This window comes from Antrostomus carolinensis, unplaced genomic scaffold (assembly GCF_000700745.2).
Source record: "Antrostomus carolinensis isolate BGI_N321 unplaced genomic scaffold, ASM70074v2 scaffold48181, whole genome shotgun sequence".
NCBI classification, from domain to species: Eukaryota; Metazoa; Chordata; class Aves; order Caprimulgiformes; family Caprimulgidae; genus Antrostomus; species Antrostomus carolinensis.
This window is the reverse complement of record NW_010295790.1, coordinates 1-25,941: the sequence shown is the minus strand read 5'-3', so window position 1 is coordinate 25,941 and position 25,941 is coordinate 1. Positions and strand designations below refer to the sequence as shown.

At 41.4% G+C, this 25,941-nt stretch overlaps 1 protein-coding gene across 1 annotated transcript in view; it reads right to left on the bottom strand.

Annotated features, from left to right (window-relative positions):
• The window catches only part of LOC104532792 (MAP kinase-activated protein kinase 3), a gene marked incomplete at its 3' end in the record, with an annotated part of 38,740 nt that extends 13,617 nt beyond the window's left edge, over positions 1 to 25,123 (bottom strand). Inside the window, exon 1 of the mRNA XM_010178077.1 lies at positions 24,899 to 25,123. Coding sequence (XP_010176379.1) covers positions 24,899 to 25,123 — 225 coding nt within the window. The remainder of the gene's footprint in view (positions 1 to 24,898) is intronic.
• Between the last annotated feature and the right edge of the window lie 818 nt (positions 25,124 to 25,941).

Genomic DNA, 25,941 nt, shown 5'->3' with positions numbered 1-25,941 from the left:
CTCAAGTATTCCTACATCATCCAAACACAAGAACCCAGAAATAAATAAAGAACTCTCGAATCTTCCTTCTCCTATTCTACAGGGCTCATCTACTTCTTTTAAGCATTACCTTAAGTGGAGACTTGTTAAATCCCAAACATCAATGGCACTGACAGCAACTGTACTTCACATCCCTCACAGAAGAGATACTGAGATTTCACCCAGGTCTTAGGAATCCAACTGGAGTGACACTGGCCAGTGTTAACATCAAACATTCACTCCTGAAAGCTGTCACCTGCAGAACTTGACTTGTCTTCAAAAATAAAACAAAGCCCTAAAACCTTTAGCAAGGACATACGTAAGATTTCTCTAGTGCTTCAAATCACTGCTATGTGAGTTTTCATACTCAGGTTTGCGCAAACTCTGCCACTGGCATTTTCAAGCAAACATCTGTATCTATTTCTAAGTCATAACTCAGTAGATGGCTCAGTGGTTGACGGTTTATAGGTCCATCAGGCCTGAAGAACCCTGGAACTGCTTATTGTGTACAGCAAAGATATGACAGAGAATGGTGTGGCTGTGAATGGAAACAAAACTATGCAGTGTTCAGCAGAGGCTAGAAATGCAAAGGAAGTCGTTAAGAGAAAGAGGAAAGGAAATTGCTCTCCCAAGATTTCTTGTGCTTATTTTGTCTGAATACATATTCTAAAGCAAAGTAAATTATTACATAGAAAAGAAATAAACTGGGGGAAGAGGGATGGAGTCAACATAAGCAAGTGACAGTGCAGTAAAATTGTTATTTATGTTGCAATTCTCATCGATTCATTTTGCTGGGTGCAGCAGCTTAAACACCCGGGGTTACAGCTCTGCTTCGCCAGAACGGCCTCAGAATCTAGCAATCAAAACCATCACTTTTCTCCCGAGCCCCACAGCACAATCCTGGAGCAGCTAATGCCCTACAGCACTCACTACTTAATTAAGTGCTCTTAATATCCAGGACGCTGGAAAACACACACTTCCTAGAGCACAACGGGGAGCTGCCAGTTCATACACGGCCTAACAGTCCTTCCCAGTTCCTTTCAGAAACCTTCAAGAAACACCATGCAAGCTGCCTTTAAGGAAGATCCTCTCACCACATAAATGCTCCATCCTTCTAATCTGAACCCTCCTGAGCCACAGCTCCCCTACTTCATCCAAACCAGTTCAGCTATTTGCCCAGCCCACCCAAACACTCACTCTGCCTGACTGAGCACCAAACCCCTTGGAGGGAACTGAGAACTTCTGCTAGCCCCTCACTAGTCACTGCTCCCAGCTACTCCTGGCAAGCAAACTTCATTTCCCCTACACTCCAGAGGAACATCTTTCCATTTTGCTGCCCACTTTATCTCAGGTTTTTAGCCACCCAGCCTCCCTCTAAAGATTCTCCCTACAGCAGGATATGCTGTGGAATGAGTGGTGGGAGCAGAGGGCTCCCTCCCCAATATCCACGTTCCATTTCTTGGACAGATATTAGAGAGAACTGCTTCACATTCCCTGCAACCAGATGACAGAAAGCAGTCAGACGCCACAAAGGTACAACAGAGCAGCTTGAATGGAAAGGCATTTTTTTTGCCCAAATTCCTTCACATTCCTGAATAGATTTCCTCTCCGCTCCTGCGTTGTGTTGGCTGCCTCACGACTACACATGCAAAAACAAGAGGAGGAGGATCCCAAGAATATTTGGAAGTCTAGTATTTTGATGTCTCCGCTAAAGCAGCACCATGCTGAGGACCACACAGGGGTCAGAAAAATGAGATGTAGCAAAAGCACTGGTGAACAAAAATCATTCCAAGAATTTAAATCCTTTTCATCTTTCCAAGCTGAAACACACATCCGTTTCCCTCTCTTAAGCCACTGTCCTTTCCCCCCTGCCTCCCCGCAGCATCTGCTTGTGGTACACTGCAACACTGGCTCATTTCCACCAGTCAGCGTGTCTGAAAGAGAGAAGTCTGGGCTTGAGGAAGGGGGAGGAGGGAGTGAGAAAGCTGGGGCAATGGAGAAAAGGGACTTAGAAGATCCTTCTGGCCTAAAGTCACCTGCCTGATTCCAATTAATGTTAGTGCCGTGGAAACAGCTGCCCCACAAAAGTGTTAATGACTTCTGAGATGATGATCTCACAGAAGCAACGTGCCATCCGGTATCATTCTCCTAGACATGACACATCAGGGAATCAGAAAAGCACACTTGCACTAAAGCCATGTTAACAGAGAAACAGATTGTCTGAGCTGTGCAGCTGCTGGTCTCTCGGCAGAGCTGATTCAACACCTCACAGCAGGCAGCGGCAAGGGGAGAAGGCACTCAGCCATGATGCTCTTCCCATCAGACAGATCCCCAGGTGGAGACGGGAAGGGTAAGGGAAATTTGCAGATTTTGAACATCATGCAGCACTCCACAAGACCTGGGTGACACCTGCTTAATGTGCAGGATTTTATCCATGACCTGTCAAGCTGTGGTAATTCCAACTTTCATGAGTTAATCCTTCTCCTATCACCAAAATTTCCTGTTTATTTATTTATATGTGGCCACATAACACTTTTCTGAGTAGTGAACACTTTGAAAACCTTTAGAAAGCATCTCTTGGTTTGTCTTCACCATTTGATAATCATGTGTCATAAGATAAAGGAGGGGGTGATTTGTCCAAATTCACAGGCACACTTGTGACCCTCCTGCCCCCCATTAGTTACTAATGGAAGTTACAAGGGCTGCTCACAACCAGCAAGAGATCAGCTCTGAAGAGCACCCAGCACCCATACCACCACAAACTTCTTGACTCTTACTGCTCTGTTTTAGGTAAGGGAGGAGAATCCTTGAAGGTCCAGTGAAAGAACATCAAGACAGTGATGTATCATTCTCACCATACAATTATGTGGTAAAGCTCAACCAGGTGAAATGCAATCACTTTCAAAACGCTTCTTAATACTAAATGATGACACCAACTATTGTAGAATCTGGAGACATTTTTCAAACCTTAATGCATTAAACCTTAAAGCTCCTGAAGTCTCAGTTTCTTCTTAGCACTTGAGTATTCTAAACTAAGAAGCTGTGATATTTTGAACATGGGGGGGATGCTCTGCTAGAATTCATAATTATCCTTCACTAGCTGTGTCTCCAACTGCAGGATTAGAACTGTTTGAGTAAAAACTAAAAGTTTCCACACGAAAATATACAACAGATTGGTAGAAAAGTATTTATCAGTCCTGGACAGAACCACCATTCAAACCCACCAAGAGACCCTGCATTTGAATTTCAGATAACCAGCAGCTGATTTGCCTATTAAGTCTGGGTGCAGAAATCCACTTCCAGATCCTTGCTCTGCCTGAATTAGATCAGGGCCTTCCACTTCACTGCTTGAATCCTTACAGCTCTTACAGAGAACTCTTTGCTTGTCTACAGCTATGTTTCCCAGTTTCCACTACTGAAACACAAGTTAGCAAAGTTGGGACACAGCCCTGAATTTCTCAGATCATAGCTGAGTGGGAATGACTGTCTGTTTTGGGATGGGCATGGCTATTCTCATTTCTCATGAGGAGTTTTAAAAGTTACTGGGTGCTTCTAAATGTGGGGAATACAAATTTTTGTGTTTGATAAAGTTTTCATGCAGTCAAAATGCCATTTCCTGTCCAGTTTTAAGGGAGGTGTTTCTAAAAACAATTACAATAAAAGAAAAGGTGAGCCTTAGCAAGGAACCTTCTCGAGGGGACGTGCACTCACTACCTGCAGCACAGAGGGGATTCAGAAGCGAGTCTGAGAAAACAAGACACCCCTAAGACAACTTTAATGAATACTGGCAGAACTGGCGAGCTGCACACCAGGACTCACAGGGTCTCTGGGGGGTGCCATGCTATAGCTGCACTTAGTTTCTACAACATACACTGATGGGCAAGAACTACTGGAAAAATATTATTGTTTATTTCCCAAAGGGCTGTTACATAAACACCTGTGCCTGTTTCACTCACTTATCCCTGTGAGCCTTAGGTGTAAAGACCACACCAACTTGGGAACTGGAATATGAAAGTGAAGCCTTTTCATAACTCTGCAACACGCTTACCAAGGCAATGTCTAATAAAGAGCATTTCAGCCTCTGTCACAGAAAGAAAAACTCTCACGCCTTTTCAAAAAGACTGAATAAGGTTTGGCTGCAGAAACACAACTGAACTCTGGCTGCTTACTCAAATGACTAAGTGCATATTTTTCATTACCCCAATTCCAGCTACACTGCAATACCACCAAAAAAATAATAAAAACAACCAACCCTCTTGACAGGTTCAGTATAGCTAAAGAGACACTCACGCTCATCCACAAGTTACAAGTCCAATGACACATAAAGCATGCAGCTTCAGATTTGAATTAAGCAAATATTTAGGTAAGCTAAACTAAACAAAAATCAATCCAAGAATTTGCATCACATGAAAGGAGCAAGGGAGCTCGCCATCCTCCTTCAGAGACATGTCTGCAAACTTGGAATTGTGACATTTAGCCACAACCCATGATCCCACCTCTTGGTCTGCCCATAAAAGAGGCCTGACTGCAACTTTTAAAGCTGCACAGCCTCTATGTCTTTGGAAGCTTGTAAATAAATGCCATCCCTCTTTGAGCTCTGTTCCCCTGGACAACCCCACAGGCCTTGGCCATGAATGCCCTGCTGTCTGCAATACCTGCTACAGCCTCGTTCTCTCAGAGATACAACCACCCAGGTGTCTCGCATACCTTGCAAAAGGTACAAAAAACAACAAGTATCTGGCAGAAGCCAAAGAGAGAAAGATACTTAAATCCCAGGATCCAGCAGTGCTGTCTGGTACTTTAAAGGTGAACTTTAAAGGTTCATTCTTCAAAGAAGCTATCAAATTTAAAGATTAGATTTATAGATTATTAATACTCTCTAGTGTTGTAGGTTCTTGCAGTACTCCTCAGCCCAGATTTCATCTAGGCCACATTTGATAACCTCTTTGATGATGCAAACCTTCCAAAAACCATTTATTGTTGTCTGTCTCAAAATTCAGGACACCCAGTCAATAGTCACACTCCTCTTTCTATCTTTGCTGATCTCCATGCTGTTAACCTGCAAATACTGTTGCCATAGATTTCCTTATTACCAATAATCTATTGTGTTCAGTGTGTGTTTATTATTTATTGTACCTTTAGCTTAGACATCCTGTCTCCAAGTCTTTATTGTTTGGGTAAAGCTAGCACAGAAGCTCACTGCAGTAGTCCTAGCAATTTAACAGATGAAAGAAAGCAGACATCACATGCACAACCCTGTGCCTTCCCTCCCTCTGTCCTAGCCCACGCCGAGCCTCCCCTCTCTCCCGCAATACCCTAATATGGACTCTTCTCACTGCTCAGAACACGCAGGGCTGTGGGTTTAAATACTCCAAGCAATGTTTGGATTTTTCAGATACATCAATATTCTTTTACATAGCTAAGTTGTCAAAGCCATGCCACTAAAAATGAAAAGGGAAAATGCAGCCTATACAGCTCCTTGTCCCACCAGGACCGTTTGCAGTGTTTGTTGTAACAGCCACACGCACCTGGAAGCGCCCGTAAAAGAAACCGTACGGCAGTTCAAAAACCTGAAGTTCTGATCCAGTCTGGGAAAAGGAGGTAACTTTTGTAAAACAATGTGAAGGGAAAAAAAAAAAAAAAAAAAGAAGCAATAAAGCAGGCAAGGCCCAGGTCATAGTTTTCACTAAAAAAGCTTTAGTGAAAGAGAGGAAGAATAGTAAAGCTTTACTGAAACTGATTGATAGTAGAATTAAAAATAACCCTACCAGCAGCTGAATTTCTGAGAAGTGTTTATTGAGTGCTGTGCACGATACAGTCTTTACATGTTGCATGGACTGCAAGTTTTCTGCAGCTTACGGCCCTGGAAAGTGCCTGTAAGATTCCATTATGGATTTTTCTGAATAATAATTGACCTACACGTTGCCTATATGAACTGATATGGCATGGTTAAGAGGTTATGCTCTTGCCATTAAGAGCCTGGACTCAGGGATCTCACATCCTTTCCTAGGTTACAGGCTTCTTTGGGGACAAAAACTGTCTCTGGATGTCACCTTCCTCATGCTTTACTGTAACAGCGTGCTTTTGGCACAAGTTGTTTGAGAATCTTCAATACAGAGATGACAGAAGCTGCAATAAATCCTCAGAATATTAATTCTGTGCATACAGCACAACTTAGCAATTTCATCATTCTTTTAATTTCTCTAAATTGTTTTCTCTGAACCATTTAATGCCCTCTCAATAAGTACATAATAAATAAAATCTTGCAGATGAAGAAGAACCATTAGTCTATCTTATTCTTGCTATCAACAGGCCTCTGTGATAATTAATAAGAACAAAATACAGATTTCTTAATATGATTAAAATTTTCATTATAGACCTTCTAACGTTAGTGAATTCCAGGATTAAGGTGCTTGAGTAACTCAAATATTGCTCCCTCTGTATGTATGTATTAAACACAGTATTATTATACACTATATCCCTCTTCAACTTTATCCTTACAGCAATCAGAGTACAACCTGAACCTGATTGGGATGCAGAGTGACAGGAATTGCTGTCTGTAGCCTCTCCCACCTCCTCTTCATTTGACATAGAAACTGGGAAGTGTAATATCACAAAGAAGGATCTTGTGACACACCGCTGACTGCTACTCTCAAAAATCTGTATTCTACTCTTGTCCCCCTCTGATGTCTTATGTGATGCTCAGGAAGTCAGCTAAGCCAAACAAGCAGTCACTAATTGCTTATACCTCACTTCTTACAAGCTTGAACCACAGCCTCATGTACAAAAGTCCTGAGCACTCCCCACTGTAACAGAGCATGGGTCTAAAAAGCTTGGTTTGAGTTCAAGTGTAATCTGCTACTACGTGCACTGAGGAGGAGTGGGAGGCCAAAAAACAAGCCCTTGTCTGACATACCTCAAATGCAGGTCCCAAAATTCAGTGGTTAGTTTTACTCTTAGAAGTCTAACCTATTCCCCTGCTCCCCATGTGTGAAGTACAGACAGTACAAACTTATCTTAAAGCAAAGTTGTGAAAAAACCCAGTGATCCAGGCATTTTACTGAAAACACCACAAGGCACAAGCAGGAAAAAACCAAAAAATCTGTTTTCAGAGGAGGTCTAAAATAACCTGAAGTAAAGAAGTGCTCCATACACTGAGCAATGACAATGAAACCAGCTTTTGAAACCAGTCATTTAACAAGCTAATAATTTTGCCTATGCACTGAAAAAGGCTGAAATGTGATAAAACATAAGGAGTGCAAGATAGCCATATCATATACACAGCATGGATCCTGACACTTACTCCATCTGAATGCTGTTTCCCAACCCAAAACTGCTACTTTAAGGAGTTTTGTGTGTATGTGAGAGAACTTGTCTAGTTTTTGTGGTGGGTTTATTTTTTTATTATTTTTTTTTTTAGCAACAGTAAAACAACCTTGAAAATAAAAATCCCCTTATGCATCTTCATACTGATATCCCTCGTGACTTATCTGCAGGGCTAAGGCTCACTTATCTAATGCACAGATCTCTGCCAGTTAGCTACAAAAGTAGCTAAGGACAATAACAGAATATAACAACTGTCAATAAACATGACAGTGTAAAACTTTTTATACCAATGAGTTTTACAGCTACTTGATGACTGAAGAGAGTCAAAACTAGGAGATTCTGGGACACAGTCCTGCCTGAAGGGGTAAGCAGTGTGGCTGGACAGCAAAAACAAACTCTCCTGCTGGTCTCACCTCTACCTGTGATCTCTTTCCTTAATCCCATCATCTTCTCCTACAAGCCTCATGGCCCCACAAGCTCTTTTTCCACCCCTTGAAACTAGCACCAGAGCCCTTAGTCAGTTCTTCCTTCATTCCTGTGGTCTGTTTCTCTGCCTCCAAATCCCAGACTCCAGCTACTCTTCTTCCCCATCCTCTCCCTCTCTCTGCCTCTCTGTTGTGGTTCCTCATCCAAACTCAGCCTTGACCCATTGCTCCCCATCTGTCATCTTACTGCTCCTGGCTCTGCATCCAGCCTGTCCCATCAGCAAGGCCTCCTCAGCAGACTCATTCTCCACCACCTCCAGGCCCCAGCTTCTCTGCTCCCCATTCTGTCTGCTGGTACCCAGCAGACCTCGGTTCCTCTGTGCTTTTGGAGACAGTGGGAGAGTGAAAGCCCAGACTAGAGATTGCTTCCCTTAGGACCTGTGTCCAGAGCTGGGATAGATTTCAGGAGCACAGGGACTGAATCCCTGGAAAATACCCGCTGCGCTGCAGCCTGGCATGCCCAGCACAAATGCACCTTTGGGAAAGTCGACTGGTAAAACTGAACACATTGACCATTGAAGATTCAGCATTTGGCTGAACTTGGTATGATTTTAATGGTGACCGGGCAAGACACTCCTAGAAACAAATTCACCCCTCAATAAACTTCAAATCCAAGTAACAGGCAAATCACTAGAAACTTAATTTGTATTTTATGTAGGCAAAAGGTTTGTTTGGTTGGTTTTTTCCCCCCTAGTCTTATTACTGGAAATGATTGAAAAATTTCTGCCAAACTCTTGCAAAACTATTTCTATTCAGGACAGAAATACCATCCTTCAAGTCTGTCAGAATACTGAGAGAGGCCATATAGATCAAGGCAATCCTACCATGAAGCTAAGCTACGAGCCCTGCCTACAGGCAAGTGCTTTGTCCAACCTAATTCTGCGTCTTTCCAGAGGCACAGCAGAGTTCCCTGGTAAACGCACTCATAGCACTGACCTCACAGTATCATTTTTCCTGACAGCTATTTTTTTCCTTTTACATGAGATTTATCACATTAGTCGCAGTCCTGCTGTCTTCACCAAGATAAATCGCTCCCTTAACTTAACAGATACTGTGCCTGAGCAAGGACAATGACTTTGGTGGTTATTTTTGTTTCTTTCCACAATTAACTCTGATACTGCCTGAGAAGCTAATTACATCATAAAAGTAATCAGTATTTTTTCTGAGATGTGTTTTCCTTATGTTGTCTTCAAACTGTATATATTCAGCTTTCATCGTTACTCACCCTTGCAAACTTCCATTATCCAGAACGATCTACTCTTGGAACAGTTCAGATAGTTGATGTGTCCCTGTCTTTCTTGATAGGTGGTATCTGTCACTTGATGCTGAAATTGGCAGGGTGCAGATGGTAGTTCCATCCACACATTAAGTATCCAACACCAGCACTATTGTAGCGAATCAGGTGAACTCTGACATACCAAATATAACTGAGGGTCCCCAATTGCAGCTGCACAGGAAGTTTTTTAACTTTTCATATGCTGCTGTGCTGTCATTAATTAATCCCCAAAAGGAATAAACTTGTACTCAAGTACCAGTCTGCATCACACTCAAAATTTCACTTCTGCCTATTTCTCCCATTTTCTGGAGAGCTACATCTTCCACTTTGTTTTGATTTTATAACATTGTCTTGGTTACTTTGCTCTGTTATTACTCTATCTTTTACTTGTATGTGAAAATAATTTACAAAAACAGAGGAATCAACAACATAACACAACCCTCAGCAGCTTTTACTGTAACTTCATAATATGCTTTGCTCAAATTCAGCCTCATTTTTGTAGGAAGACTGGGTGTAGTAAAGAACCAGAGACGAATAAAAGACTAACTTCAGCAATGCCTGCTTGATTCAATAATCAAAACTAGGCATTACCTTTATTTCATCATTGTATTGCACAAAAATGTGCCACTACATAGTTTTGTTTTGGTTTTTTAAAGTCATTTTCTACCACTCTGATTTTGGTTTATTTTAATTAAAATCATAAAATCAATAATTCTTAGACTAATTTATCAGATTTCTCTCCTAGCAATGGTCATTATCTCTACTATGTCTTTCAATTGCAGTATACTTATTAGTTGTTTTTAATTTTCCTCAGTCCTACTGGGCAACACTAGGATCATTTGCATGCCTTATTTCTTCGTTGTACAAAGTCTACAGATAAGTAATTTGCTGCCTCCTATTCTCCCACTTCAAACTAACAATAAAAGGGGTGAAGTCAGAAGATACTTATTTCACGCTTCCTTACTTTTGGAGCAATTAACAACAAATGACATTTTAAGAATAGAAGAGAATTTTAAATAAACTTAGTCAAGCTAAAGAAGCCTGAGAGTATCTGGCCAATTCTATGCTAGACTTCTTGTAATACTTCTGTCTCTTGCTCCAGCAGAGAGGTCCCAGTTGAACAGCGACAGCAAGGAAGGGGAAGCTGGATGATATACAATGCACAGAAGCAGCTCCTGGAGCAGCCGAGCTTCCTGGAAGGCTGTGCTAACAGTTGGCTCATGTTTTCAAGCAGCGAGCTGCAGACACTATGTAAATCGTTACTGCTAGCACAGAACGAGGTGCTGTAACTTCAGGTTACAGGAGACTACAGTCTTTGCTACCTGTACTCAACTTCAGGTTACAGCCCTCACGCTAAGAGCTTGAGTTGGGCACATCCTTATCACCTGTGGGGTCATCGTTCCTTATCATCCTTATCAACTTACCTGCTCCCACCCTTGCATCTGGGTCATCTCACCAGAGAAGCCATTTAGGAGGTGGTGAGGGAGGTGTCATCCTGGAAGACTTATCTGACTACGTATTAAGGGAAACCTGGATTAGTGGAAAGCATGTGCATGGGAAGAACAGATACACACATCCCAGAATACTCCCTTGTTGTTGTGTAATCAAAGCCTGTCCTTCACCAGGAGTCGTTCTGGGGCAGTGACTGTGCTATTCACCCCAGAAGAGCTCTGTAGGGAGGCGGCCGTGCTGCACAGCGCAACACACACTCGGAACAGCCTGGCAGAGAGCAGACACAGGGGACACCTCCTCGGTGCTCTCCAAGCCTTTTAGAATTGCGTGTTAAAGTGACAACTGCATGCAAAAAGAACTTTGGCCAAACAGTAGAAGTACTGGGTAAACATCCCTCACAGCTCCTGCAAGTCTCCCATAGGAGCACTTAAACAAAACAGCTCGGCAAACTTTGGTGTATTCTGCCCAGTAAAATCCTCGTATATCCAAATTCTTCTCACACATTTGTCAGGTTTTAAGATGGAAATTATAACCCTGGGTGGATAGACAGGAAAATGTAAATGCTGAAATTGGAACGCAGACCTCATGGGCCCAGTGTTAAATCACAGAAACTTGGGTTACTGCAGGGCCATCAGAAGCACAAGCGCCGTACAACTGTGCTGAACTGCAGAAGCTGCATGCCATCTGTTTGGGGACTAGTTTTTCCTATATCCTTGATTTATACTATGCATGGAAGCCCGAGTATTTCCTGAAAACAGTAATGCTTACTGACTTCTATTTTCACAGTCAGTGAGAAAACAAATATAAGGCCAAAACTGATTTCCTAATTCAAGCCAAACTCCAACAGACTTTTCAGGAAAAAGGCAGAAAGGAATCTGACATTTTTGGTTTAGTTACTCATCCTACAAGTTTGATTTTGTTGTATATTTGTGGTTGCTAACAAGCCTCTAGTTGGCTACAGTTCTCAGTAATTAATGTTTATTTGTTCCCCTTTTTCTAAATAATACAAATTTTGGCTCTCATGTTCTCACACAAAGATATATACAAACATGCAAAAAGGGCAAAACAATGTATTTTATTTTGAGCTAACAAGCTCTATGATTTCAGAAAACAGGAAATACACAAATAATATACCAGAGCTTACATTTCTATATAACTAGTAAAAAAAATAAAAATTAGGAATCACTAAAAATTAACTAATTGGGGAGCATATCTATTGTAACAAAAAAAGCAGAGCCGAGAGATAATACTTCTAACTGGTCTCAGAAAATGCAAACACTTGTTTTATTTTTCAAGTAATTTCATTTTTTCTCCTTCAATATATGCCTTATTAAATGAAAAATTAGATACTGAAAACTCCAAATTCAGTAGTTGGGAAAAAGATTAACAGCAAATTTAATTGTACTTTGGAAGTACAGTTTCTATTTATTGACTGCTAAATAGATCTGAGAGAAGAAAAAGGGAAAAACTGCAAAGAGTGATGTCTCACAGATTATTTTCCCCTCACATAGTTTTTAATAAAAAAATGGAAGTTTTGGGGTGGAAGGAAAAATTGACATTTACTGACATTTAGCAGTTAAAATGTAATCCTTCCAGAGAATGAATATCAGAAAAAGGTGGGGGTGGAAGAGAAGGGGATCAATTTCTCCCTTGATTACACAGAAGAAAGAAGTTTAAAAGCATGGAATAAACTGACTGAAAGCACAAAACCACGAGTGTTTGCACATGAAGTTCTCCCAAGGATGGAGGAGGATGTCAGAGGTCCCAGGAATACTGATTTTGGGCTAGAAATTCTATTTTGGAATAGAAATATTCCCTGCAAAATAAGCAGTCAGCTACAAACCATTAACAGTAATTAGTCATCCTGAACTGGAAAAGAGATCATTGCTCCTGATAGCTCAGTAGCAGTAACTAGTGACCAATACACACTGACACACAGCTCAGAATCACAGAATGGTGGGGTTGGAAGGGACCTCTGGAGATCATCTAATCCAACCCCCCTGCCAGAGCAGGGTCACCCAGAGCAAGTTGCACAGGAAGGCGTCCAGGTGGGTTTGGAATCTCTCCAGAGAAGGAGACTCCACACCCTCTCTGGGCAGCCTGTCCCAGGGCTCCGGCACCCTCACAGTGAAGAAGTTTTTCCTCATGTTAAAGTGGAACCTCCTGTGTTCCAGCTTGTGCCCGTTGCCCCTTGTCCTGTCACTGGGCACCACTGAGAAGAGTCTGGCCCCATCCTCTTGACACCCTCACTTTAGATATCTATAACCATTGATAAGGTCCCCTCTCAGGCTTCTCTTCTCCAGGCTAAACAGACCCACCTCTCTCAGTCTTTTTGTTTAGAAAAATGCTTTATAAATTTAATTAATCTATTATTTAAAAAACAAATAGAAAAGAAGAAAATCCCCATGAGTTTTGTAGCTGGGACACCAATCACTCTATGTAGATGCAATCTAATACACCAAATATCACCTAAGATTTCTATATGATCGTGCAAAAAAAAACATGCACAGGAATCTAAAGATTTACTATACAGTCAGATTTAGATTAAATGTGGTATGAAAGTGTAAGTTATCTTGATTAAAGTTAATTTATTTTTTAATTAAAGTTTAAGTATTATTTGAAGACTTGAACAGACAGCTTAAGACAACTCAATGCAGCCTGATCTCTCAGTAGGGTCACCACATGAGAAAACTCATTCCTCCTTTGAATCATTTCAAGTTAAGTAGTTGGCATTGAGGGAGCTCTATACTCTGGTGATCTCCTTTATAAAAAACCCTGACGTACCAGGGAGCTTTGAAAGACATCGTCCTTCAGAGAAGATGAGGAACCTTTGGGTAATAAGAAGCAATCATAAAACAGAACCTTGATTCATATTAATAATATATTAACAGTGCTAATCTCAAGCAAAGAGAATAAGTATTTAATGCTCATGTGCACATAAAGTAGGGAGTAATGACATGCAGCTGTCTATCAGTAATCCCCTAGGCAGCAGGAAACCAAGTGAAGATGGAACACATTAGAGTCATTCATTTTAATATAAAGCAGTGCTATGTTCCCCAGTGATGTAGGTGGCACGTTGTACATGTGAGGAGTTGGTGACTAGCAGTGGTATTAACAGTACTTTCCCCTACCAAGTCATCCCTCATTTCACTTGCTCAAAGGCAGGTCAGTAGATCTATTCTAAAAGACAGAAATGACCATTTTGGTCTGCTGAGTCAGAGCATCCTCAAGAAACAGAGATGAGGTGTTCATATCTGGAACACACATGACTTGCACTAGAAAACAGTTGTTCAGCACACAGTACAAAGTCATAGCACACTGAATGGGCTCAGCTGTCCGAGTTTAGAAGGTTTACATAAACAAAAACAGAGAACACCAGTCTCCTCACAGTCTCTGATGCTTGGGATAGATGGGAAAGATGACATGTGAGAAACTCCACATTCAACAGGGTCACAGATGCTTTCCCAACCTATCCTTAGAGGACTGCCACACAGCCCTTCCTCACGCTGACTCTACCCAGGCTCTAAGCTCAAACCATTCTCCTTCTGCAAAACTGCCCTCCTGTGAAACACGCTCCTTTGCTTGCAGGATGCAGGCAAACTCCTGCTTTAGTTTTTAAATTAAACAGTCCTACACAGTTATTAGCTCATATTGCCAAAAATCAAGACTGTCACAGATACCAAGAGTCAGTTTGGGGTATTTTGATTTAACAAAAAATTATTATTGCTGTGTTGGATGTTTTATTGAACCAACACTTGTGAGAACTTTCTCCATATTTCCCCTGTGAGACTTGGCTTTTGTGCACAAACACACAACACTGCAGTCATTCACCCTCTCTCACACCTCCACAACAGTGATTCAGACAGCAGAGAGGTGGGAAAGACTCAGAATTAATTGCTCTTGTATAAAGTCTTTTATCAATAATGTACGTTGCTGTTTTCTCCTCCTCCCTCCTGCAGTAAGAGGTTAGCTTTTGTAGATCTTGAGCATCATATCCCATTTTTCAACAGTAACAGGCATACAGCCCCAGCCCAAGTCAAGGCACTCGCATTCACCTGCCAAAATGGAGGTGTGCCTGGCAATCAGGGTTTCCGAAATGCAACTGGAACTGAAAGTCACTCTCACACTCCCTCCGCCCTCAAGAGGCCTTTAATCACAGCATCTCAGCAACAGGAAAAGCTATTACAGAGCTGAGAGACTGGAGGAAAATTCCACTTGATACCGATCCACCAGAACTGAGACTGTTTCTAAATTAATTGACCTTTCCTCATCCACCACTCTCACTTTGTCAGCCTGCTTCCCTCTACTCTGGTGCCAAAAATCCCGTGAGACACTACTTTGTACATTTCCAAACATAAAGTAAATAAACTGAAAAACCACCCAACTAAATCTGATAAACCTGGCAAAACACCTAACTCCAGTAGACAAGACTCAGCCTTCCAGAGATTTTGCCCCTTGTGTACCATGAACTCCAATGCAGAGCCAGAAACTTGTTAAGAAAGTGATAGAAATAAACAGTGAGAATACAACCAGCTATCAAAAGCGGGTTGTGAGTCTATTCTAAGTTGCAGATACAAAGCTTAGTCTTTAAAAGTCACTAATAGGCATCCAAGAATTGAATTAAAACCCTATCTGCATTTGCATACATGATTTCATCATATATTTGAGCCAGTTTAAAGCATTAACTTCCCATTTCTCTCAAGTTTCAGCTCCTGGTTTTAACTGTCTTCAGCAGTTGCTTTTTACCATAGTTTCTATTAAAGGTGAAAATATGCAGCAGAACACGCCTGAAAAGAAGTTCCAACAACATTACACTGTTTGCATTTCCATGGGCCAAGTCTGGTAAAAGTGCTTTCCTGCCCTGCCCGTCATAAAAGGAAAAGAAAAAAGGATCTAAATATGAATAGCCATTGTGAAAAATCAATTCCACTTTACGTTTACACCCTAGTTTAGACAAGAACAACTTGCCCAGGAAGACACACCCTTACATGAAACTAATATGCAAATGATGGACATTACCCAGAGCTACAGCCATCTGCCAAGCTGAGGCCAAAGCTCCATCTCCCTCTCCTTGGACAGGAGGATATTTTACACTTGCAGCAGCAACGCACTTAACACAAGAGAAGCAATAAGACGCCTTCTGAAGCTCAGAGTTTCATTACTTATCCCGACAGTTTTGCAATTATAAGTTGTAACAACAGGATCTAGCAGACCACAGCCAAATCTGAACAGTATATTGAAACTGTGAGGTTTTTTCTTCACATTCACAATACTCAGAGAAGTGCTGTTCTCTCTCAAGATCTTCACAGCATCGCCACTACCACCCGGCTCCTGAGGCAATGAGTTTCACAGGTTAATGTATTACAAAATACTCTTAAACAATGCAATTTTCCCAAGTCAACAGGAGCCCGGCTTAGTGTCCACCTTAAGGGGATGGGCGCCTCAGAAAACCCACCCAAGCAGGTTTAATCGGAGCAGGTTTCACATTCCTGGGCAAGATAAAAGCCGTGATCATTTTTCATGTTATCATTCATAAGCAGACATTGAACATGGGTCAAAAAGAATAGTGCTCTACTCTCCTTTATTGCAAACTCAGTGCTACAGGCTTTGCATGTATGCAAGTGCTATTTTGTTCACAGAAAACTCTTTAAAAAGCAGACGACAGAGCAGCGCCCTTCAGAACAGAGCGCTTGAAAGAACAGGAAGCTTCTAAGCATCAAGGAACCACCAAGCCCCGTCACCCTCCCAAGTGTCAAATTTTGACTGTAAATTGATTGGAAAGGGAAGAGTAGAACAAAATGAGAGGCTTTTACTCTTCACAAGGACAATGGAGACATTGTACTGTAGCGTGGCTGCAGCAAGGGCCTCTACCCTGCCGAGGCAGCTGAGCCAGAAAATGCAGCCCCCTCCTCTGCCCTCCCCTCCCCACCTTGGAGCACTGACATCCTTGGTGTTAACAAAGCAGTTGCTGTGGAAACCAGGCTGCGTTTGACAAAGCCACATTGACTAAAAGCAACATGTGGGAAAATGGGAGTAAGGCCCCGAGATAAATTAATCCTTTACAAGAAAAATAAATACATTTTTGGTTAAAAATGAAGCAAGTAAAGGACAGTATTTCTTGTCAGTGGAGTAACAGGCGAGGAGAACACTGGCGGCTGTGGCGGTACCAAACGCCAGGCTTCGGGGCACTGCAAATGGGATTGGAAGAACTCTTAATTCCCGAAATAAACGGCAGATGTGGTGCTAATGAGTACATGGGAGTCCCACGCAGAACACAGGTGTGCCAGGCGGCTGCTCCCCATCCAGTTTTTTAAGTGTTCTCCTTTGAAAACAAAAACAAAAACCAAATCCACCCCGCAGTGTAACAGAAACCAACTGCAGTTCCAAATCACTACTCAAGTGCTTTCCTGAGGGCTTACAGCTGATTCACACCTAGGCAAACTCCTCGCCCCAGCCAACATTTCACCACACAAGAAAGTTCGGTGGATGAAGAGCGTGAGTCACTCCACACCCTGCCGTTTCCAAAGAGTTTATATATTTTAAAGTACTGTCCAAAAAAAACAAACCAAAAAAAAAGTTTTCCCGAGCTCTCCCCTTTCAATGGGTTTAATAAATCTGTCCTCAGCCCTAGCTGACTCAAATCCCAGGAGCTGCCTTAGGGCCTGTTACTGGGAATGCCAGCATACTTAAGAGCGTATTCAAGAAAAAAAAAAAAATTTCTGGGAAAAAGCCCATGGAGAAAAGCCAGAGTTTAAACTGGCAAGACTTAAGACCTGTGAAGAGTGCAACTTTAATAAGAAAGGCTCCTTAGCCAGAATATCTGAAATTACTCATAAAGGTGGCACATTCAGGGTGGTTTGTTTAAGTTCAGCAAGCAAACTTTTCTGAAGGAAAAATTAATTTTAGTTAATATTTGCTTTTTCTCTTAAAACAGGCCATGAAAGCTTCAGTGCAAAATGCCATATATTACAAAGATTCAGGAACTAAGAGGCCACACGTGATTTACATGCTGAGCAACAATTCTCTCCCCCTTCACTCCTGAGGTATTAAAATGCTGGAGCATTATAGCTTAATCTAATTTATGGAGCTTTGAATCATCTTAAGTACTTAGGAAGTCTGTGTAAAATACCACAATCCACACAGTTTATACACTCTAATCCAGACAGACCGCACCACCAGCTTTCACTGGTGTTGATGAAAGAAGTTCTCAGGGTTTTCCAATTAAGTAAACAGCTCATCTACTCTCACCTCCAACACTGGCCTCTTCTCTGCCACTTTCCTTTTCATCAATGTCACCACCTCCTCTTACAGCGTAAGAGCCACAATGCAAACAGTTCAAACAACTGCACCATACCCAAAGAAATGAGGATAGTTATACAGACAGCTGTACTCTTGCTACTGGAATATTACACATGATCCTGAAGTCTGGCATTCATATTTAACATGGAAAAAATCCATAACAAGGAAATATACACACATCAGATGAGAAATGGAAGCTTTTTCAGGGTCAGGCAAATGGGAACTGCAAAAACATTTGAAGAGGCAAAATGTTGTTATCATTGTGTAAATAAATCAATGATTTCTTTTTTTTTTTTTTTTTTTTACTTTTAGGAAAAAAAAAAATCACTGTAGACAGTTAAGAGATTAACACTAAGGTGTCTTTACAGGCAAGAGATTCACCTATTAACTTTCTCAAATTCACGTTGGCTCTTGCTCCCAGTACCAGTGACATCTTCCTTCTCTATGCTGCCTGTTGATTTATCACAGCATGAAGATAATCTCTTTTTTTCTGTGGAGATTTAACTGGGAGCAAGCTGTCATGAGAAGTTGTTTATTCTCAGACCAGGCTGCTCTTACACAGAGTGCTACCACAGAGAAAAAATATCCTAAGCCAAAAAGATGCGTGTGAGCCCTGACATTCAGATAAGGCCTTGATTCTTCCCAAATTATAAAGGATGTTATCAGGTTTTTCCAGTCTGGGCATGTCTCTTGATGGTATTACCACAAGTAAATGAGGCTGAAGTACACTTGTCTTGCAAATTAACTTTCAAATTCTTGCTTATTGTTAACCTTGCACTAAAGCTGATTTTCAGAATCCAGTTACCTGTCATGAGACTCCCAGCTAGCATGAATCAGCGAGGTTTTACTTTAGTTAAATGGAATAACAGGATTTAGACTCTAAAGAGAGGAGAGACATACATGTAGAAGGGTCTTCAAGTCCAAAGAGGGTGTCAAGTGATTAGTCCTGTCTGACCAATATGCACAAGTGCTCTCCCTTTAAGCACCTTCCTCACAGCTGCTGACACACGTGTATCCATAACACTTTCTCAGATCTTTGAACCTGGGTGAAGGCAGGAAACACACCTTGATCTCTGCTGCTACAAAAGTCAGGGTATAACTTGTGCCAGCTTGCTAGTAGACTGGAAGAGAACACAGAAGGTGCAAAGTTGCATCAAGATAGTTTTTTCAAGATAACTTAAAGGTTGGTAGCATTTGCCTGTTTGCACTTTATAGGCATAGTGAATGGCCATTGAACCTAGTAAGAATTTACTATACATGGTTTTATTATTTCAGACCAAGCACAACTTTTCTATTATGATTATGATTATTATTATTATTTGCTGTATTTCAAATAAGGAGACCAGTCAAAAAATGTCAGATCTTCTAAGTAAATTGATAAAGTCCACCATTTTAAAATTAACTAGTCCAACTGACACTCTGGAAGGTGCCATTCTGGCCCAAATACATACAAAGTGTTGAAAGACTCAGGTCTTGAATGACTCACTGGTTTAAAAACAATTCTTGCAGCAGTAGAAACGACCCACTTTTTAATCGAGTGAGCGTTATTTTAGGTATTTTATGCATATTTACGTAATACTTACCAAGATTGGCACTGAAGGATAAAATTCAAGGACCAGTCTGATGCTATCCCTATTTTAGGTACTCCTCCATACACTGGGGGATGCCATTTCACTAAAACTTTTCTGAACTCGTATTCATTCCAGGCTGTATCTGGCTTTGATCTATCTACAACATACAGCTCCTGGAGTTTATTACTCATACTCAGCTGTGTTACTGACACTGAATTTACTGTAGCGTGAGATAAACCTGTATAAATAGGCTGCAGGAAACATGGTAGGTAAGAGGGAACTACAGAATACTTCACTAGAAAGTGCCAATTTTCCTCCCCAAACCTACAATCACTCCAGTAAAGCAAGAGCTCCTTCATCCTGCACAAAACCTAACCAACAATTACACTTGGTTCCCCTGAACTCCCTCCACAGCTCTAGCTTAGTACAACATCATTCCTCCTTAGTTGCAAAATGCTGAAATGTTTCTTTCCTAATCTGGCATAATTTTATTCTCTTCTAAACATGCAATCTAGAGCATCTAAGAAGCTTGTTAACATTTCCTATTCTACAACCAATCATCAGCCAAAACCAACCTTCACTTTGACTGTATGCATTGCCTTCTCCACCGCTGCATTCTTTTCCTTGATAATCATCTTATTTCAGGCAACAAACAGGGTATTTTAAAAGTACCAGCTATTTAGATAATTGCAAAACCAAATACTTTGGACAGTACAGTCTCCCATTTGTGAGCAATCATGACCTGACTTCAGGGTATACTAACTGAAAACAGACTATCCAGCAATTAGGTTATGTGATGTAGTATTATTTAACATAATCAGAAACATTACAATTGAGTGATAGGCAGAAACGTAGCTCAGGACTAAATTAAGGTGATGGAGAATGACTATCTTTCTCTACAGCGACTCCACTTTGGAAAGCAGAACAACATTCTCTATACAATCCTATGTGCAGTTTCCAAAAACCATTTCAGGAATGATTTCTTTGCAAAATTTCTTTCTCCATTACCTGTTTTCCTTCCTTCTAAGCCCAAAGTTATGCTAATACTCTTATGGATAACAGTAGAGCCTCCTATACTATGCTTATCATTTATATCGTTTGCCAAAAGTTTCTTAAAACTAAAAGGCAGGGAGCCTGTGCATTTTTGTGTTTGCTTTTTGCTTTATTTAACGTTTGGGCTTCACCTGTTTGTCTTCAAATCAGCAAGTCACGTAACACTGTATTTTTGGCACTTAGCAGCACAGGATATTTTCCATGAGGCAGGTCATGATTCAACTCACTATTTATTCTAGAGGATAAGACCTATAAACTAGCAGGTCCATTCATACATACTCTGCCTTAATGTGGAAGTCTCAGATGACTGGAAGGCACCCACAGTATACAGTGCATAGGCACAATGCAGCACTTTACAGCTGTGATACTGTTCTTCAGGAGAGTTTTCTTATCAAAAGTACCAATATATTCACAACCAATGTCCTTTGTTTTCCTGAAGTTCCAAGGGTCTTTGTTTTGCTGCTATGCCTGAATTGTCCTTCCTTTTCTTCTGGAAAGAAGCAACATCTGTCTACTGAAGGTGAATAGCATGCCAACAACCCTTAACACTGTTTTTGAAACATCCTGAGGCTGTAGATGCAAAGAAGTCCCAATACTCCAGCAGAAGCTCTCTAGCTCTCTTCTCTTGATCCCAACTCTGCCTGAGCCCTTTCTACCACCTTTCACAATAATAAAGTAGGTCATGAAATGCATTGAAATATTATTTTGACACCACGTAGCAGGAATTTGTGCCAAAAAAAAACCCCAAACAAACAAACAAAAAAACCCAAACACGGAGTGAGGGTAAAACAAGGAACTGTAGGTTGGGGGGTTTTTAATGGAAGGAAAGTCCCAGGAGTCCACATTTATCCTCACAGGTAGTCAGCTATTTTGGTTTCCTCCTCTCCCTAAAACCAGGGAGGATTGTGAAAAACAGCAGAGAACATTCAGACTGATGACAGTGTTAAAGGAATGGAGGTTAAATTTCAAGCCCCAAAGGTAAAGCAAACAGAAGGGGGCAGGCTGGCAAAGAAGAGATAAAAATAGAAGAGTGACCAGACTTCACTTGACTACTATTTCTGGATCAACTACGGAAAGAGATCTGAGAAGGTTTTCTATTTGCAAGGGGGAGAGAGACTAAAACACAGTTGCCTTCTAGAAGGCCACAGTCGTACACAGCAGTTTTGTTTATGCTTCTACTTTTCTAAATCCCTGTATTCTCACTCTTTGGAAACAGTGCTGTTCAGCCAAAACATCATTGTGTGTCTAAGTGAGGAACCAGATTAGATTTTCTGGAGCAGGACAGCAATGCGTGTGGCATTTCAATCCAACAGGAATAAAGCTGACAGCACATTGTAAAAGCGTGTAGCAAATCACAGTGCCAAGCAGAGTAAACTAAGCCACATAATACTTCAGGAACATAACCAAAGCCCTGCAGTATCTCTGAGAGGATGTCTTGTGTTTTCCCATTCCAAAATTATTAGTGGAATTCTAACAAGTTTCAATTATGGACACAGACTAAAGACGACAACAGGGGCCTCCCAATTACAGTCTGTAGTGCTTGACTGACACATGGCTCTGGGGATGAAAGTTTCTGCCTGCTGGAGCCCTTTCCTCTTGAGTTAAATTTCTTTCCATTTTGCAATTTCTATCCAGATCCTGGCTGTGCTGGCTTTGTTCCCATATAAAAGAAAACCTGCAGGCAGAAAGCAATGCCATCTGCCAAGTCAGAAGCTGCTTTAATGGGCAAGTTTGGTGTGAAGGGGAACAGACTATTACGTGTTATCTTCAGCAGTAGGAGCGATGTTTTTCCTTTCCCAGGAGTAGGTTATAGTGAGCACATTCATGTCCGAAGTATTTGTCCACAAATACACATAGATCTCAATAGATATTGCACAAGCAACCTCCAAAAAAAAAAATATCCATCCAGCAACCCTTTTTTCCTGTTCAACTTGCAATTCAATCTTTACATTTCTCTTTACCTGTCAGACCAGTTTTTTTCTGCGACAGCTTCATCAGCCTCCGCTTTCTATTCCTGTAGGTGAAGGATAACCGCACCATCACACCTAGGAAGTGTGAGCAGTGGCAGGCAGGAGTGCCAAGGCCCTATTGTCCCTACACAGAGAACCTGCACTGAAGCAATTTCTGAATGTTTTTTTTCCCCAAGTTTCTTGTTCCTTCACCATAACTGTTCTGAGTAGGTGGTTTGCTCTGAAGTCTCATCTGGAGCAGGTTTGGGACTTGTGTGGCTTGGTTCAGGTTTCACAAGAAACAAGGGAAAAATTTCCTCTGAATATTTTCATCCTTGCAAATATCTTCAGGGCTAGGAAAAGATCTTTGTTCTTGCCAATTAACCAAGCAGTTTTTACCTTTCCTTGTTGGATAATCTTCTCATTAGACCATCTTTAGAGAGAAGAGCTGATTGTCTCTGGGCTGCTGGCAGTTTTACTTAATTGCATATTTAACTTTTTATTCAGCACTTTAAACTCATAATGATGAGAAATACATACACGCAAGCAGCAACCTATTATCTGCCATTTATACTCCCTAGAGAACCCATAAACAGCTTAATATATCTGTCCCTTTCAGAAGCAAAGTGCACACATTCCATAGTGGGGGGGAGGCAAAAGAAGGGGATGGCAAACACACATATATAAAAATTTCAGTGATATATTAGCCACTATTGACAAAACTCTGGTTTGGGAAGAGGCCTGGTGCTTTGGTCCTCAATATGTTTGAAAAGTTCTGGAAAAATCATCTAACTCAATCAGTGCTAAAGAGAAACTGGTATTAGAGGATCCACTATAGGTTCCTCCTCCCCATCACACAGAGGTCATTCTGTCAGGGTACAGCAACTCTCTTCTCCCCTTCCCCAACTCTGAGCACTGAATTAAAAATGTATTTTACAGATGCTAGTATCCATAGGAATGTATTTCCTATCTTAGTCCAGAGCTACAGAATTTGCTCTCAAACACACTTGTTGCCAGTGGATTGTGCTCTGGAATGACAACTTCAATTTTAAAATGTTTCCAGCCCTTATGTCTGCAAAAACTTTGTAGTATGAACAGTCCATAACCAGCAACAAAGCTGCAGAACTCCTCAGAAACAGCAGAACCACTTCACTACTAACTGTTATCCTTCATCACAGTATGCTCAGTATAGAAATTAAGGTTGATAGCACTTCAGAAGGATCTGATTAATGGATCACCTCAGAGTTGTAAAAACCTGACACACCCCTATGCAGGCACAAAACGCCAGTCCTTCCAGTCTGTTTGCCAAAACCTCCAGTTTTGCCACGATAAACTTCTGTGAGTCAGCTACGTGAAGCTAATACAAAAAAAACAGTGTGATAAATTAAATGAGTGTTGGAAACGTGAATAATCAGCATGTTATTGTATTACAAGCTTTTCTAGTTCCTCTGTTAAAAATCTTTTCAATACACAAAGCTACCAGACATTTCCAGTCTGCTTTATCAAAGTGCAAAGGCTTTGCTAGGGATCAGAGTTCTAGCTTGGTGAAGGTAAGACCATACCCAGACCTTGGCAGACCTTCCAGCTGACCACAGCAGATTTGTCCTCCTGTCAGCAAACACAGAGTATGAGGTGTACAAAAAGGAAGAGTACCTGAAAGCCTTCTAGACATCCCAACTCATCAGATTAACACCAGTAAGGACTCAGTAACATTCTTAAGTAATTCTCATGACAATTACTTCATCTGGTTTTCAGTCTTACCATCCTGGTTCTCACCTGAGCTGCTTTTTTCTAACAATGTGGTTTAAAAGCATCAGGGAAATCTTCAAGTTTAAAAGCTGCAGAGCAAAAGGTAGGTTTATGTTCTCTAATGAATACTTACTGCTCCATTTATATCACCATAAATAACTACTAAACTTACTTGCCAAGACTGCTGTAATCAGTGCTTTTTAGGTAATACCCTTCTATAAATGAATCGCAAAAATAAAGAAGAGAGTAAGTGAGTAAACAACTAGAAATGCTCCCTAAGAAAAGTCTTCAGAGGGAGGAAAGCCTGAAGATCAATGAACATTTAAATACTTCCCAGTTTAGGCATATTTCATTGCACAAGATCCAAAATAGTTTCTTTCCCAAGTATTGCATAATATGTTCATTCAAAATCTAGCGAGTTTTCTTACACAGCACACCAAGACACTGTTACCTCCCCCACTTTTTTATCTTTTTAAATATGAATATGAGAATTTCACAGCTGATACCATTCTTCTGGAAACTCACACAGAATGTTCTGGAAAAGACTCAAGTTTGGACTACAATGTTGTAAGTAACAGCAAACATCTCCATATATTCAAATTCTTCATGCAGGACTTTTTGTGAAATATAAACAATGGAACAAGTAGCTATAACAGGGCTTTGGAAGTGAACTCTGACCTCCAAACCATAAATAAGGAAAAAAAGAAAAAGCCTACATACCTTCAAAGCACATTTCTGGCCTGTCTCCCTGTTGAAACACTCCAGCACTTTGCCATTGATTCCTAACCCTAGCACCCGTTTGGAGAGTTTGTAGTCATCTGTAACTGCATGTTTTTTTATCTCTAGTTTGACATGGGCTGCTCCCCCAGGCAAGGATTTCACGCTGCTCTTGCTATCCACGTGACTCTCTGGCTGGGATTCCTGTTCACCTTCACTTTGTTCCATATCAGGGAAGAGTCTGAGATGACAGAGATACCCAAGAGATTCCCTGTGGGTTATCCTCAGCAGAGTCCCTCCTCCTAGGCGATCAAACTCAGTGTTTCAAGCAGTTCATTTGCTCGTCATTTAGTCCTGAGTAAAAATGTAAATGAGTATTAGTAATTGATGTGAACTCACTGTTCTCCCACCTAACCACTTTCTCTCTTCCTTTCATAACGAGGTGACCAGGTGCTAGGAAAGACCAAAAGTGGTGGTTCCCCTCAGGAAAGCACACTTTCTTTAGTTTCACAGGTCAGTCACCTCAGTTCCAACATACACAGCTATGAGTCCGCAGTTAGAAATTACTGATATTACTGCTTTTACCGCAACAAGTGCCTGCACCAAGTCTTGGACTAAAGCGTCACTCAGCTAAGCTCTGTACCACAGAGCAGAGATGTCCTCTGCTTCGAGGAGCTTATAAACCTGCATCAACAACTTGTTGCCTCAACATTTTGTGTCGAAATCTCCACAATGGTTCCCTGCCTCACCCCCACACTCCAAGTTATGCACGAGAACCACGAATACCTGGATTAAACCCCAGAGTGGCACTGCCACTGCTGGGCCAGCACTTACACCGGCCCACAGAGCAAGGGGCAGGTGTGCCATTACTTAGGGGACCATGAAACCACCCAAAAACCTCGGGTACACGGAGATGCAATGGCATGGCTCCCACAGCCACGGAGCTGCCTGGCCCCGCTGGGCACCAGAGAGCCTCTGGCCCCTCCGGGCACAGCCCCGGGGAAGGTAGCGGTGCCAGGGCCTCCGAGCCCCGTCAGCACGGCTGA